Source organism: Phaethon aethereus (genome assembly GCF_964289735.1).
Source record: "Phaethon aethereus genome assembly, chromosome: 4".
Lineage (NCBI taxonomy): Eukaryota > Metazoa > Chordata > Aves > Phaethontiformes > Phaethontidae > Phaethon > Phaethon aethereus.
Window position 1 is genome coordinate 56,357,139 of NC_138578.1, and position 17,352 is coordinate 56,374,490.

Below are 17,352 nucleotides of genomic sequence, written 5' to 3' on the forward strand. Positions count from 1 at the left end.
AAAGTCAAGGAACAGGCTTTTTAGGTGGTGGATGCACAAAGTCAGCTTAGTGTCTGCAGTTTTGTGTGGAGGCAGACATGCGGCACACGCTCATTAGTGGACTAATACGAGGTGTTAATGGAGGGGCAGGTGCTCCATAGAGAGAGAAGGTCCAAGGTCTTACAATCAAAGGGTGCTGAATAATTTTCTGTGTGCCTAATCTTGTTGGTACCAATTCCTGCCCACAGAAAATGTGTGAAATATTTGAATTATAGGTTCTGTTGCTTTGACCCTAAACGTGGATTCAAGTAAGACAGTTATGCTCTGTGTGGTTTGGATTAGAAATGGTAATATGTTAAATAACCGTGTGTTTTCTCGAGAAAAAACTCTCTATAGGTAATTTAGTGTTCATAGGCATTTACAGAACATAAATGAATAAGAATGGAGATAGATTGCTGAGGAGATTAGCCATATATTCTGAGTTAAAAGTAAGTCACTGAGGGTATTAGCCAAAATTGCATTTCACCAGCAGGAACAGACATACTGGAAAGCAATCTAGCAACCTTTAGGTGCTGCTTCCTTAGCTCAGATCTGTACTTAAGAGTTACTGTGCAGCCTTTTCATTTTCCCTGGCCATCAGCACTATGGCTATGCAGCCCTGATCCTGGTGTCCAGTGTCTGGTGTGAAATGAATCATTGTCTAGTTCAGTTTCAATCTACATGCTGATGGACAGTTGTCACTTGTACAAACCAGGCTTGCACTACAATGGTAGCAGGTATTTGAAAGACTGAGGGAGACAAACATACACCTCTCTTCACAGATGGTTCCTGCATGGCCAGGGAGATCTGGGCTGGCAGTCCGGGAAACTTGGTGCTGCTACTTCCATGGAAGCCTGATGAATTGAGGGCTGCCAATCACCGGAAAAGATAAATTCAGTGAAAAATCATATCAGTATGAATGTACTCTTCCAACACAACTGAAATGCTCAATGTTTTCTTCTTGAAGTTTCCCACACACTGTGGATTTGCTCATAATGACTGATATTTCTTTGTACAGTCTACTCTTGCACTTAATGTTTGTTGCCTTAATTTTATGAGGAAGTTGAATAAATAAATCAATCTGTTAGAAGCGGTAGCAGAAGGCCAATGGAAGAAGCATTAAGAATTTTATCTGAAGGACTCAATTCTGTTCTCAGTTCTGTGGAGTAGATTCCTTAGGCCTGGAGGACTCGTATGTGAGTATACTGCCCGCTTAAAGAAACTACTTCATGTTAATGTTGTCCCAGGTCAGGTAAGCAGTCTTTGCACATTGAGACTTGAGGCACTGTGTTTTGTTTATTTGTATTGTTGCAGTGTCATGGAGCCATAGGTATAGATCAAGACATAGAGTGGACAGGCACTGAACAGAGAATTTCTCAAGATTTATAATATCTGTATCTCAGATGCAACTTGGTGTAAGGCAAGGCTTCATTCTCACAAATTGAAGTGAATCTGTGAGTACCAGAATCTCCCGATTTGTTCTGGGTTTTGTTTGTTTTATACAGCAGTTCACACCTTGTCAAAAGACAAGTAAATACATAAACTGTGCTTATGGCTGTAACATCCTAGGACAATTGCATCATCTCAAAGCACAATATGCCAGCTCTTCCGAAAATGTGATATGACCAGGTGCAGAGATTATTTTACCCGCTGCTCTGACTGCAGAAATACAGACTCATTTAAGAGCACAGCTGTTTCCACAGAAATCAGCCCCTCCTCTAAATGAACCCTTATTTTGGAAAAGCAAGCCCAGCTTTTCCTTTTGCTGTTCCCCTGGCCTGAGACCTGGTGAGGCTGTGCTGGGAAGCCACTTGTCCCCAGCGTTCCTGTCCTCTGTGGTCACCGGGGGACAGTCTGGACCCTGTATCGGTACCTCTGAGGCTACTGAGATGGCACTAAAATGAGAAGAGCAGTCGGTGAGAATAACTGTGCATTCCTCTGTGTGCAACAGAAAAGTGCTTAAGATATACCAGATAAATGACTTGGCTAATTTCATGTGCTCATGCACTGAAATCGTTGAGTATCAAGTATTTGCTCTTAAAATCTATGCATCCATATAGACATGAGCTATCCATCTTTTTGAAAATAAAAAGGGAAAGTCATATAGACTTATACTAGCAGCTTATGAGTAATTTCTAAATTTGTGTGCAGTGTAAAAATACATTGTGAAAGTAAAATAACTGGTTTATAGGCCTCTGGGGAGAGAAATCTTTCCAAAGTGTGGAAACAGAGCAGTCTCTGTGGCTTAACACTAGCACTGTGAAGAATTAATTATTTTAGCTTAGTGACTGACTTAAAAGATGAGCGGTAAGGAATGACATAAACTGAGCCAAAAATACATTTTAAATTTCGATGTGAAAAAAAAAGAAACATACAGTCCTATTTGACTAATTTCTCAGTTTCAGTATCAACAAGCTATTTGTGAATCTGCCTCTCAGAGTATCTGACAAACAACTTGCTCGGCTCCACAGCTCTGCGCTAGTCTTTCTATCTCCGTGACGTTTAAATCTGCTGCTGTGGATGCTCATGCTGTAACTTTAAAACCACTCCTGTTTTGCTGCCAACACGTTCTCTGCAGCTCAGAGGGATGGCATTTCAGCTACGTCAGAAGTTAATGTGCATCTACAGATCGCGTGCGGTCTCCATGGTCGATCCTTCTGAGGGCGGATTTGCCGTGATACAAGCTCAGTGTGTGTATTCTGCATAGGGTGTACGCAGTGGCCTAGGGTGTAGTATCCGAACGTCTTTAGAAATGATTGAAGTGTGTTTCAAATTGTAAAATGTGTTGCCCAGAGAGTCCCTTCGCTGTCCCAAAGGGCAGTGTATGGGATGACAGCAGCAGCCTGCGTGTGCTGATCTCCATTCCTGCTCTTGCGGGGATGATTCCTATGGTACTGTCTTGCTCGTTTTACGAACGTGCTGCGATAAAGCGTTCTGTTTTTCTGGCGTTAACGATGCTTTTGCTTGGGTTTGCGGGAGCTGGTTGCTTGAATATGGCATTTGATCCATGGCAGAGCCCTTGTGAATTAAGGCGTTTTGTGCACGCCATAGAGCCGGCGGCAATGGCGGTACAGAAGGCGGCACGGATGGAGACCCACCCGCACACTGGTGACTTGCGAATGCTGTGAATTGGATGAAATGGTAAGAACCTCGTATCACTTATAGCTGGCAGATTAAATCAAGATGGGCAGGAAGAAACTCTTACGCCCTTTGCATTCAGATAGGTAATCTCAGAAAGATCACACTCTTTGAGTGATCTGAGTTTTGGAACAGGTACCTCGGTCTCTCTCTTTGTAGTCCACTGAGTTTGAAAGATGTTTCACTGAGTGAATACTGAATACACTGAGTGTGTATTTTAGAGCAGTTAAAGGAACCAGAAGAGAGCTCTTGTTCACAGTGCTACACTATAATAAACAGAGACAAGTCAAAGTGGAGAAAATTACGGTTTTTTCCCCAGGGTTTTCAGGGCCTGTGGGAAGCAACATGTGCCAGGACATGGGTTTACAGCTGACACGGCTCATGGGGGAGCAGGGGGAGTCTGACAGGCGGGTGAGTGAGAGAAGCTCTTCGTTTACAGATGTGGCAGAACCTAAGCAACTGTGAAGCGTGGGAGCTGCCCTCATTAGAAACACCAGAAAGATGTAATCTCTTAAAAAAGGCATAGAGCTGAGCGTCCTTCCAGCCTTTTTTTTTTTTTTAATGGGAAGGGGCATTGCAACTGGTTTTTGGAATACTCTGAGTAACGAGGTCCTTTGGGAAGGGAGAAATTATGACTTCTGTGGAAGCGATTTGATATGCTTGGTGAGAAGAAGCAGGATGAGACCAGAGGCCCTTTGAGTGGTTTTGAATACTTTAGGGAAAAGACATGAGTGGATCCAGCTCAAAGCTCCTGCTGCCTCAGGTACCAGCACAGTCATATTCATTAGTGAATTTTTATTGCCAGGCATGAATAAATTACTAGATATCTGGTGCCTGCAGACAGGCAAAGGAAAAGCTGTCTGGGAAAGCTTGGATTTAAGACAGGCTTTTCATCTCTAATAAAAATAGCCCTTTTTGTTTGAGGTGTAGGTTCTTATATCCTTGGTAGTTCAAATGCAATCATACCCTGGATCAATGCAATCTTGTCTCAAGCAGGGAGCTGTGATGAATCTGTTCAAATCTCGTTCTGTCAGACCACTCTGTGCCAACAGAGGTGATAATGGATGTTTAGGTATGAACACAGTTGTTTTTTTCTGGCAACAACCTATGTAGAGGTTCAAGTGGAGTATTTTATTGATTCACTGCAATATCACTTTAAGTTGGTTGTGCTTTCATCAAAGCATTACATATATTTACTGTTAGGTCTATTTCTATATGAAGCAGGGACAGCAATAGAAGCAATGGAGTCAAGGCAGAATTTTCTATACTGTAACCAACTAAATAAATCTTCCTCTTTTCCCCAGCTTGCTCTGTTCAGGTTTCTGTGGGCTTGTTCGGTTCACCCACACATGTGAAGTGGTTTCTGAGTGCTGCTGACAAGGCTAACACCCGGTTCAGCGTTGCAGTGTCAATCCCTGAATCATGCTGCAGCATTACAGTTGTCACAGAGACACGGATTTTTGAGACCAAAGGGACAGTTCTGATAATCCACTCTGTTGTAAAACACATAGTGTTGTGCCAATAAGTAAATAACTTTGCCAATTGTAGCGCAGCCTCTCCTATGACAGTGAAACATGTTTCACTTAAGTTTGGGGGATGCTGGAAGAGAAACCCCCAATGGGGATTTAATTTATTGTCGGAGTGGTGCTGTCGGCACATCATTTTTTTCTGCTGAGTGAAAGCCAGGTGCAAGCTTAGTCCACAAGGTCACGCCATGAGCGTGATCCTGGCAACTTCAAAGGGACAAAGAGTATTGGAGTAATAACAGTATCCTGCCTTATCTTCTAGATGGTGTGGTGAGGTCAGCACTTGTATTTTTAAGGAAGGATGCTAGAGTGGGGCAGCTCTGTGCAGTCAGAAGTCTCTGACTTCAGTAAGCACTGGGTGATTTAGCTGCAGCAGTTCGATGCTACTGTCCCTGGTTGTTTGCCTCCTCCTTCTGTCTGCTCCTTTGTCGGCTGAGAAGTGTATCTTCATCTCACCCATGCTGGTCCAAAGCCCGTCACAGCTGCTGCCAGGGACAGTGGGCTTGTGCCAAGGCACTGGCTTGTGAACTGCCATAGCAGTTGTAGTCCTTGCCAGAGGCTACCTGGTACAGCAGCACTAACAGCTGGGGGATTTAACATCTTAAATTGCCAAGCTGACATCCATCAGAGCTCACACGAGAGTGCCAAGCAGTCTGGGTAAGCTCCAGCCAAGTATTAAGTCTCCTCTGTCCCCGTATATGCTAATCTGTGAGAAATGGATTGTTACAGATCCCAGCTCTGCTGATGAAGCAGTTCTAGTTATAAAATCCCTTGATTTTATACGCAGAAGTTTCCAGTGGCCATCACGGTATTAGACACAGAAACAGGTGTAGAGCCTCTGATATGGTCCACCCATCTGCTGCTGCAGAATTCAGAATAAGGTGAATTGCTTGAGCAAAGCCATGAAAATGTGTGTGAAGGAACATGTGCAGCCAAAATGCTCTCCTCCTCCTAAATGTATACATTTCTCTGGTTGTCAGCTGTGCATACATAGCTTCTGCAGTCCTGTAAGATAGCTTCGGGAAAGCTGGAAATGTAATTTTTTAATGAAAATAATCTGCTGGCTCAATATAAGCACATATTATCCCTGCGTTGGCTGCTCTGCTGGAGAGGTTTGATCATAGGGCAGCGTTTGATTCTTTGTGCTCTTTTCCCATTCCTGTGTAGCACAGTTGTTTTGCTACTATTTGCAGTGCCTTAAATTACTCACTGGTATTATTAAGGAACAATTGTTAGCACTTTAGGTTTTCAGGGGTTGGCTTTGGCTAATTGGCTAATTTCCACAGCATCCCTGTGAGGTGTAATGACTCACTGCCTTTCTGTTCACAAATAATCTATTCTTTGAGTAGCTTAAGAGCAATTCATCTATGGGGCTGCCTGGTTCCTCTGGAGCGTGCTCCTTCTGCAGTGGGAGTAAGTCTCCCTTAACAACACAGCGGAATTCAAGAGAGGACCAGGTTGTGCAGCTGTTGTGGACGTGCTGGGGAGCACCGAGCTTTTGGAGGGGAAAATGTGTCCCCAGCTTGCTTGGTTTAGAGGTGGGGAAGCAGGTGGGACAGGCAGAGGACTCGCTCAGATGCCACCTTCCTGCCACCCTTTAGGGATGAAGGAGGTCCTGCAGCTCTCACGTTGAGGGGAAGACGAGGCAGTGTTTGCAGCAGCTTTCTGACCTGGCATCCCTCCACGGTCCAGCCACAGGCTGACCCTGGGTAAATAAGCAAGGCTGAATTGAGGAAGCAGGCATGGCTTCAAACACAAGGAGACAGGACGGTGTGGCACCAAACGCTTGTGAATCTGAGTGTAAAACCTGTTAGCTGACATGCTTTCCAAAGGATGCTGTTCAGGGAACCACTTGGCAGCCCTAGGGCCCTTGCACATGGGATTAGAAGAACATAAAGCTCATAAAGTTCAGTCATACTGCTTGTGATTGCACCTGCAGGTATGCACCTCCATGCAAGCCATGCATTTACGTCTGCAGGAGAGTGGAGATCAGTTTTGTAACTACTCCTGTTTAAATGCAGCATAGATATTTTACGTGCCCATACAGACCTTTGACTTTATTCTAAGAAATAATATTATTATTTATTATTTATTATCCACCCTTTGTCATTTTGCTTAAGTTCCAAATCGTTGTGTGCATTTTCTACAGGCATTGAACGCTCCTCATAAATATGTATCTTAATTTCTGAGTTAATTTACAGTGTTTCTGCTGATCAGATCTAAAGGGTGGGACTGAGGAAAGGGCCATCCACTTAGAACAAACATTTGAAACAACTAACCAGGGCCTGGGTTAAGGACATCACTAGGAAACTTCGTAGCCTGGTACAGCCCTTGGACTATTACCCATTAGTGCTCTTCCATGTGGGTGGTGATTAAGCTGCAACATGTAGTCCAAGGGCAGTCAAAAAAAATTTCAGGGCCGTGGGCCAGTTGGTAACGGAATCTGGAGCACAGGTAATTTTTTTCCTCTATCCTTCTAGTTGCAGGCAGCGACACTGGAAGAAACAGACAGGCCCAGTCTGTTAATTCATAGCTCCATGGCTGGTGTCACCACCATTACTTTGTGTTTTTCAATAATGAGATGCCCTACATGCCACTGGGCTTGCTGGCATCAGATGGGGTTCACCTTTCTCAAAGAGGGAAGGGGGTCTTTGCTCACAGGCTATCAGGGCTGATTGATTGACAAATCTTTAAACTAGACTTGAAGGGGGAGAGGGATATGGATATCAGGCTTGCCTGTGACAAGCTGTGGTATGAGATGCCAAGGTTAGAGGGACGGGGTGCTAGCGAGGCCCCTCAGCCTGTTGCTCTGAGACATGCTGGGTATGCTGGAGCACACTTGAAGTCTTACGGAGACGAGCCAAGGGCTCCTGAGGTAATAGGAGCCAACAGGGAAACACCAGCGAAATACCTCAAAGAAATTAAGGGGTGTTCGTTTAAGAAGGTGACACAGCCAACAGCACAGCTGAAGTGCCCCTACACCAATGCACACAGCATGGGCAAAAAACAGGAGGAGTTGGAAGCCACTGTGATGCTAGAAAGCTATGACCTGGTTGCCATTACTGAAACTTGGTGGGACGAATCCCATGACTGGAGTGTGGCTGTCGATGGCTACACGCTGTTCAGAAGGGACAGGGGAGGAAGGAGGGGTGGAGGCGTTGTCCTCTACATCAGGAAATGGATAGAGTGTGAAGAGCTGTCACTGAAGAATAGCCAAGGGCAGGATGAAAGCTTATGGGCAAGAACTAGAGACTGAGGCAACAAAGGGAACCTTGTGGTTGGTGTCTACTACAGGCCACCCAGTCAAGGGGAGTCTATTGACAAAACCTTCTTACTCCAGCTACAGGAGGCATCATGTTTGCAGGCTCTCATCCTGCTGGGGGACTTCAACCACCCTGATATCTGCTGGAAAAGTAGCATGGTGAGCTGTAAGAAATCCAGGGAACTCCTAGAATGCATTGAGGAGAACTTCTTAAGCCAGGTAATAGACATCCCTCTTGGAGGGGATGTGATACTGGACCTGTTGGTCACGAATGCAAGTGAGCTAATCAGTGATGCCAAGATTGGAGGCAGCCTGGGCTGCAGTGATCATGCACTGGTGGAGTTCGCAGTCCTGAGGGATATGGGTCAGGCAAAGAGTAAAGTCAAGACCCTGAATTTTAGGAAAGCAAAATTCCAGTTCTTCAAGGAGTTGGTCAATAGGACCCCTTGGGAAACTGCCCTCAGGGACAAGGGAGCAGAATAGAGCTGGCAGATCTTTAAGGATGCTTTCCATAGAATGCAAGAGATCTCAATACCCAGGTATAAGAAATCAGGAAAGGAGGGCAAGAGACCAGCATGGATGAGTCTAGATCTGATGGTCAAACTAAAGGGCAAGAAAGACATGCACAGGCAGTTCGTGGTAAGTGCACTTGCAGTGCAGAAGGCCAACCGTATCCCGGGCTGCATCAAAAGAAGCATGGCCAGCAGGTTGAGGGAGGTGATTCTGCCCCTCTGCTCCACTCTGGTGAGACCCCACCTGCAGTCCTGTGTCCAGCTCTGGAGCCCTCAGCACAGGAAAGACATGGACCTGGTGGAGTAGGTCCAGAGGAGGGCCACAAAAATGACCAGAGGGATGGAACACCTCTCCTCTGAGGACCGGCTGAGAGAGTTGGGGTTGTTCAGCCTGGAGAAGAGAAGGCTCCAGGGACACCTTATTGCAGTCTTCCAGTACTTAAAGGGGGCTTATAAGAAAGAGGGGGCCAAACTTTCTATCAGGGCCTGTAGCAATAGGACAAGGGCTAATGGTTTTAAACTAAAAGAGGGTAGATTTAGACTAGACGTTTTTCCCAATGAGGGTGGTGAAACCCTGGCACGGGTTGCCCCGAGAGGTGGTAGATGCCCCATACCTGGAAAGATTCCAGGCCAGATTGGACGGGGCTCTGAGCAACCTGATCTAGTTGAAGATGTCCCTGCTTATTGCAAGGGGGGTTGGACTAGATGACCTTTAAAGGGTCCCTTCCAAACCAAACTATTCTACGATTCTATGATTTTAGGATTCTATAAAAAAGTAGATAGAGAAGATTCTCAGTGAGAGTTTGGTGGTTTAATTGACAAAAATGGAACCAGGCCAGTTTTTACCAGCTGAAGATCAGACATGTTACTTCTGTGTCAGATTATGTGCTGCTGGGAACTACTAGATTTAGAGCCGTTAGTATTGCATAGATTTACAAATCCATAAAGGTCTTTTTCCTCTCTGTGTGTCCAGTTCTGTTTATTGTTTTCTTTCTTCAGGCATGAAGCTTGCATGAGTACTGGCAGCACCAAGGATAAAAATGCTGTTAAGAAACAAAGGTAGGATTAAAAGAAGGTCAGTGTTACTGTTACTACATTCCTGCTGAAGCCAAGACGACTGTAGGTAGCACAAGAAGAAAGTCAGTGGCAATGGCAACTTAGGGTACATGTCCTCAAAGTAGCAATTACTGTTGAGTGGTGGTTTCCATAAATATTACTGTTCTGGAAGCTAGTGCCATGTGGGTTAAACCAGTTATATGGTTTATATTTGTTCATAAAAATGAACAAAATCGCTTTCCAGTGCTTTGAAAATGGTCTGGCAGTGACCATAGTGCACAGTATCTGTCTGGCAGTGAGAGATGCTGCTTGCTGTTACACAGGCAGTTCCAGGATTGCATAGCGATTACAGCACCACCTTCCCTGGCCCTTTTATCTAAGGAACAGTTCTGCCCTAGGGTTTATTTAATTCCTGTCAATGCCAAAACGGAGGTGGATAAGCCTTTCTTTCAAAGGGATATTTTTTCAACCAAGAAAATGTTAACAATTTGGTTTTCATCGTAGCTCTGTGAAGATCTGTATACTGGCACAATAGAAAGCTGAATAGCTGAAGTGTGTTGCAGGAGCTGGAAGGAGTGGTGTAGAGCGGGAATCTCATAAACTGGTCCTGTCATGGAAGAAAATGTCACATGCACGTGGCATGAACAGAGAGGCAGTGGTCACGGTTATCACCTCTTTATTCACCCTCTCCACTCTGCCCCCTCGTAGCTTTCAAGGGGATTAATGGGTACTACTAAGTGCAGAGTACTCAGGACAACTGGCTGGCTTGTACTCAAATGCCTAAGAAAGAAGTAGGCAGCCTGCTCTTCAGAACTCCGTTCTTCTTCCAGGTGTGATCAATAATTGTCAAGAGTTTTAGAGATGCAGAGGAGAAAAGCTGTGGTGCATTAGAAGGTGGAGAATTGTCAAAGATACCAGTGTTCCTGACATATCTACTACCTGTGGGCTTCCAGCAGCAGGTCAGCATGTTTGTGCTTTTCAAAAATCATTCAGTTGTTAGTAGAACTGATCTAAATACTCATTAGAAGTAATGCATTCTGCCAATTTTGACCTGTTGGCAAATAGTGATTTTGTTGATTTCTTTGTATCAGCTCAACAAGTATTAACATATCAACATAAATATCTTTGGAGACATGAATTATTTATAACAAGTGTTCGAAAGGTCTGAAATGCAATTTTCTTTTGGGGATGTGTGGCTGGCCACATGGGTGACATGGTATTCTCTCATTCCTGATTGTGTTAGCATTTTAATTGCTTATTCCATCTGATGTTAATTTTGATTCTTGATGAGGTCTCAGTGGTAGTACTAAGTCTATTCTCACTGAGCATTCATACCTACAAAGCCTCACTCATGTGAAAGCTTGTGAATAAAGAGGTATGAGCCAGCCAGGTGTCAATCTGGTTTCATTATTTGGGCTGCTAGCTGATAAATGCTCATGTACGTTGATCAGCTTTAGTCATGATTAGGCTGAAGACTTCAAATCAACTGTCTCTCAGCAAAAAAATTCAGGTATGAATTCAGTATGAAGGCAACTTCAATATGATGTTGCTCATTTTGACTGCTGCAGTACTGTATATATATCCACTTCCTCTCATGATTGGATAGAAAGGTTACTGAAGAGAGATGCTATGCACTTTATTTTGAAAATCAAGATATGACTCGTTCTTCAAACATATCCATTGCATTCCTTAATAAGTTTAAGCCAGAAGATGAGCCAAGCAGCAGCAAGCAACATCAAGAAAAATGTTTTGTGCCAAAAAAAGCAGGGAACTGCAAAGCCCAAGGATGCACATGACAACCATGCAGCTTAATGAGTTGCTCTCTAGGTCCCATAAAGTGGTGGATTATGAGACTTGGACAGAGTTTTACACTAGCAGAAAGTAGCTGGGCAGGTCAGTAGGGCAGCACTGGAAAGGGAAGTTACAATTGCCTACTGCCTCTGCTTCTCGGGAATGAGAAGAAAATGTCTGTATATGTGTTCATACAGAGGGGTGTGGGTTTGTGGTGCTTCAGTCAGCTCAGAGCTATGTAGGTATGACAGGCTAACCGAAAGCAGACATACAGGGAAAGTTAATACATGTTGGTCTAACACAAGTATTCATTACACGCCAGCGACTTGGCCCAGCTTGCTATGCTACTGCATCTGCTAAGGGGGTTCAATATGGTGCGTAACCAGTATGTCCTTCCAGAGACTTCCTTGTACGTGTTGAACGGTGAACGGAGAATACGTTATTGTGGTGACTTTGGACTGCAGCTATTGAGGTGCTTCATGGGGAACTGTGACAACACTGTCTCCCTGCTTCTCTTTCTGAGTTGTCTGCCCGCAGTGCCAAAACACTAGGATCTTAAAAATAAAACCCACCATTTTTGAATCTCTAAAGAAATGAATGAGCAGGTTCTGTTCAGACAATGCTCTTTAGTAAAAATTATTTTTCCTTAAGCCTACTGTGAATGTTGGCTTGATTGAAATCTTTTGCTGTTGGAATAAAAGGTTTGTTGTTTTCAACCTGGCAGAGAATTTCTAAAATCGCTGTAAAATGAAATTCCAGGAAAAGGAGCAAAACCAAATAATTATTAGGGAATCATTTCAAGTTTCCTACCAAACAATTTAAGATTTAAATGAAAAGCTGCACCTCCACTGACTTATATTAAGGTTGATATTGATTATGCACTTACAAAGAAACAAAATACTTCATTATTACAAAAAATGAAAACATCGCTTCTGTTGATGACATAGGTATCAGGGAATTATTTTGGTTAATCCCGGATCAGCTTGTTTCTCTGTTTATTTAACAATTTAAACTATCCATCAAAGCAGAAGTTCAAATGTTAAAATTGTTCTTTCTCTTCAGTAAATAGAATGGAAATACTGTATTTGGGGAAATCTGTTAATCCTTCCTAGAACCTGATATTTTAAAGAGAAGAATTAGTCCATAAAAATCTCTTAACTCTAACAGTGCAACAGTTGCAATGTGAAAAATGGAAATTCTTAGAAAACTGCTGCATTATTTTGCCTTGGACTCTGTGTAGTCTTAACTGGTTTGTTTAGACAGACTGCTTTGTGGTCAGCGGCAGCAGCCGGTTTGACCAACGACAGAATAAAAATTCTTTTCTAAAACCTTGATCAGCATCTCTGTGAAAGATCATCATCATAAAAGATATAAAGACTATGTTAACGACAAAAATTTGCAAGTGCACGCCTTGATCCTGTGCTCACAGAAGACAATGGCAAAGCTCTCATTAACCTTGGTGCTGAAGGATCAAGTTGTTTTCTTTTATAACCTCCAAGTGTTTTGGTAAGAGCAATTGATCAATCCTGCCACCACCAGGCGGAGTAGATGTTAATCTTGATGTTAGAGATGAATGCACTGAGGTCAAGTAATTAATTCAGGTTCTGTGGTCACTAGGCACTGAAGATGGACAGTGCTCGGTTGCTGTCCTCTGATCTAATCATGAAGAAATACTCTTCTCCCTTCCTTGACAAGACATTTTGAAAGACAAGCTTGGATCAACCAATATTATGGACTGAGCACATTTTGGCTTATGTATTATAGAAATATATTGGGTATGTTCAGTGTGCGAGCTCGCTGGACACACGGTATTTGAACAACTTGCTCCTGTTTTAGCTAACCTGTGAATGTCTTTCAATCCACAGCTGTCATTTGGCCAACCCTCTCCCTCCAGTAACTTACAACTTTCAATTTCTAGTGTGCAATTTTGTTCATCCAGAGGATATCTGCGTAGATCCATCATGCAAGCAGCTGTTGTTGTGATCCTGTAAGAGGAGGGTGAAAAGAAGATGTGAAACGACATTTTACTTGTTTGAGAAGGTAAGATTTTCTGTAGTGGATGTTTAAGTACAGAATAGCTGTGCACATGGATTCCAGGCATACAGCTTTACATAGCTTGTAAAGCATGATTAAATAATTCATACAGCACAATATATTGGTTACAGAATAAAGCATCAGAGCATATGCTGAATATCATAGAGCAGGATTTTGACTGAAAACTTTATGTGAAAAAGTGTGCAGTGTTTTGAAGAACATTTAGCGAGATTTTCTTGGACATCTTATTTTGAATGTTCTTAATTCAGGCATCTTCAAATTTTTTCACAAATTGCTTTATTTATAACTCATACTGCTGACAGCTTTCTTTTTTCTTTTGTTGTCACCTACTGCTGTTTTCATTTTGTCTGATAAGTATGTGCATTTTCATCCATGCTGTGGAATTATTGGTAATAACTGGTTCATAATTTTTATGGTTTTGTAATCAGTTTATCATTAACTATGATAATTGAACGTCACCTCTTAAAAATGTCATGATGCAATCAAACACTTGTGAAACATAATATTGTATGGTGGTTACTTAATGAACATTGAGAGTAGCTACAATCTAGGCTGGATCTTCTAGATCCTTGCTCCTTCTAGACAACATGTGAGTTGATATTTGGTCCCTGAAGGTATTCTCAGAATCACAGAATCAATAAGGTTGGAGAAGACCTTTAAGATCATCAAGTCCAACCATCAACCCAACACCACCATGCCCACTAAACCATGTCCCGAAGTGCCACGTCTACAGGTTTTTTGAACATTTCCAGTGATGGTGACTCCACCACCTCCCTGGGCAGCCTGTTCCAATGCTTGACCACTCTCTCAGTTAAGAAATTTTTCCTGATATCTAGTCTAAACCTCCCCTGGCGCAACTTGAGGCCATTTCCTCTCGTCCTATCGCTAGTTACTTGGGAGAAAAGATCAACACCCACCTCACCACAACCTGCTTTCAGGGAGTTGTACAGAGCAATAAGGTCTCCCCTCAGCCTCCTCTTCTCCAGACTGAACAACCCCAGTTCCCTCAGCCTTTCCGCATAAGACTTGTTCTCCAGACCCCTCACCAGCTTCCTTGCCCTTCTCCAGCACCTCAGCATCCTTCTTGTAGTGAGGGGCCCAAAACTGAACACAGTATTCGAGGTGCGGCCTCACCAGTGCCGAGTACAGGGACACGATCACTTCCCTACTCCTGCTGGCCACGCTATTTCTGATACAGGCCAGGACGCTGTTGGCCTTCTTGGCCACCTGGGCACACTGCTGGCTCATGTTCAGCCGGCTGTCAACCAGCACCCCCAGGTCCCTTTCCGCTGGGCTGCTCTCCAGCCACTCCTCCCCAAGCCTGTAGCGTTGCATGGGGTTGTTGTGACCCAAGTGCAGGACCCGGCACTTGGCCTTATTAAACCTCATGCAGCTGATCTCAGCCCATTGACCCAGCCTGTCCAGATCCCTCTGTAAAGCCTTCCTACTCTCGAGCTCCATAGCCTAAGCCTTTTTGAAAGGCAGTTCCTCTCCTTTTGTTACACTGAAATCACAAAGCATCTAAGCAAATGCTTGCTGACAAGCCTGTGACACTTGGGAGGAAGGTTAAGTGACTGCGTGAGCATTGGAGTCAAATTATAGCTTCTTTTGATGATCCCTTTAAGACAGACACTCATAGTGGTGCTTTCAAACTCTCAGAAGTGAGTTATATGACCTGGATTTGCCTTTTTTGTGATAGATAGGTTCTTAAATGCTTATTAAACTTCTGAAGGTGTAAATGGGCAAACCTGGTTTGTAATTTTATTGCTCTCTCTCTCTCTCCCCCGCTCTCCTAAGAAAGGCAGAAAACCGCTTTTCTTGATCTGGATTTGGTCCTGTTGTTCCAGTTCCATGTTAATTAATGCCACAGGAAAACACCTGAAGATTTTACTTTTCATGTGCAGAAAGCCAAGCACGCTTACGTGCTGTTTGGGGGTGATGATTCTTGCTGTCACAGAACCGACAGAATTAAAAGAAAAAGCAAGCCACATGCTTCATTACTGTGACACACTTTAAATTATCCTAAGTCTACAAAATCTGTGTGTTTACCTGTATAAGGCCGTCTAGCAAGTGCTGTTATGAGAATCAGTCCATGAAACTACTCTAGAATACTATGTAAAGTACCATGGAAATTACATATTTATGCTTTTCCTCAGGCTGATTTTTGTCACTTTAAATTGAATTGCATGTGTCTTAACGCATTTCGCATTTGTCATAAAAAAGGTCGAGGGCTTCAGCAAAGGTAGGACCTCGTTTAGTTTGGCCATGTACCAAATACACCTTACTGAGAGGCCTTGAGAAGACATGCAGTAATCATTTGTCAGATGCCTACTTAATAACGCTTAAGATCATAGATAACAATATACTAACATTAGTCGCAGTTAAATGCTTTTTAATGAAGGTTTCATAGGGTAATGTTTCATTCACAATTAATAAATCAGCCTTTATGGTAATTTATTTGACTTATATCAACCAGATTTAAGTGTGTACAGAAGTAGAAGTTGACATAGTGTTTCCTAGACCACAGAGTTACAGTGGCCAGCTATTTCCTAATGGCCAGTGTACCTGTACTGATGACTTCTGCGGTGTTGCATATCCTACGTAAGCTACATAAGCAATAGCAATTTGCTATGTCAATGCAAATCAATTGTGCAGTAGTAAATAATGCAATTGTTGTACACCTGAGATTTAAATATGCCACATAATGATTTTTCTCCTGACACTGTAATTCTGACAACTGTATTGTCTTCTCATTCTTTGTGCAGTTTGTGGCACACTGGTTGGTTTGGTGTGTCGGATCACTACTATAATCCAAGAACAAAAATGTATGTATATGTTACTAAGACACTGCACTGCTAGTTGCAGGTGGGGTCTGGAAGTAAATACTTGGATTATGCAGAAGAAAGATAATAAACCCTTGGTATTGGTTTCTGGCAGCAATAAGTGATCCAAATCGCACAACCTATGTTCTCTGCTTCCCTCAGCTCTGGCTTGAATTCCCTATAGGGTCTGTAAGGCTGTCTCCATACTTTGGGGTCAGTCTCTATACTTTGGGGAAAGTCAAAGGTGCTGGTGGGGAGCAGCTCTCCCCCTGGTGACTCTTAACCCCTTAGCAGCAGTGCTGAATGCTCCTGTGCCTCTTGGGTGCAATAGCAAGCAGTTGTTTCCAGGGAAGAGGGGAGTGACAGGGCTTCTGCTGAAGTTTGAAGAGATGAGAGCTGCACCACATGAGATTGGAAGGACAACTGGAGACTACTGTCAAGCAGGTAGTGGAGGGTGGCTGTCAAGAAGCTTGAAGCTTGTGGCTTCCAGCAGCAGCAGAAAGGATCCTGCTTCCTTTGTAGGCCCACAGCTTTGAAAGGGGTACAGTCCCCTGGGCAGGGGGGATGATGAGCAGTACCTGCCCAAGGATTTGTGAGAGCCAGCTGAGCCTGAACTGCGTGCTTGTGTGAATGCGAAACGTAGCTACTGGAGGCTCCTCCCTGAAGGGGAGGGAGGCACCAACCTGCCAACACAGTGTGGTGCCTCCTAAAGCTGGAGGAATCTTAGGCTTCCTTGAAAATAGCTACTTGTAACTGCAGCAGGAGTGCTTCAGGTTCCAGCAACATTCATTACCTGTAGTTCATAAATCTGCCTTTCAAGCATTTCTTTGTCCCTCATGATAGATCACAGCTGTGTAAGATTTTTAATGGCATTATACTCTGGATAACCACAAAACTTGTTTAAGGAGATAAATTAAACCCAGATGCAATCATAGTAATTGCTGTCTGGATTAAAAAAATAAACAGAGTAAAATCCCAAACCTGTTACTGGCTGCACTCTCTCAGTGAAGAGAGTCACTGATGGCTTGCACATGCACAGAAGCTTAACAACGAAGACACTCAAGTGCAGAATACAAGGGTGTAACGTCAGGAAGGGGAATGCAATAGTCCGAAGATAGAGCAAAGCTGCAATAAATCTTCAGGTGGGTTAGTCCTGAAAATCCCTGGGCACG

The 17,352-nt window shown here is 43.5% G+C and overlaps 1 protein-coding gene across 1 annotated transcript in view; it reads right to left on the reverse strand.

Moving 5' to 3' along the window:
• The window catches only part of GABRB1 (gamma-aminobutyric acid type A receptor subunit beta1), a gene marked incomplete at its 3' end in the record, with an annotated part of 138,904 nt that overhangs the window by 19,423 nt on the left and 102,129 nt on the right, over window positions 1-17,352 (reverse strand). The window contains exon 5 of the mRNA XM_081998852.1: window positions 13,206-13,288. Coding sequence (XP_081854978.1) covers window positions 13,206-13,288 — 83 coding nt within the window. The remainder of the gene's footprint in view (window positions 1-13,205; window positions 13,289-17,352) is intronic.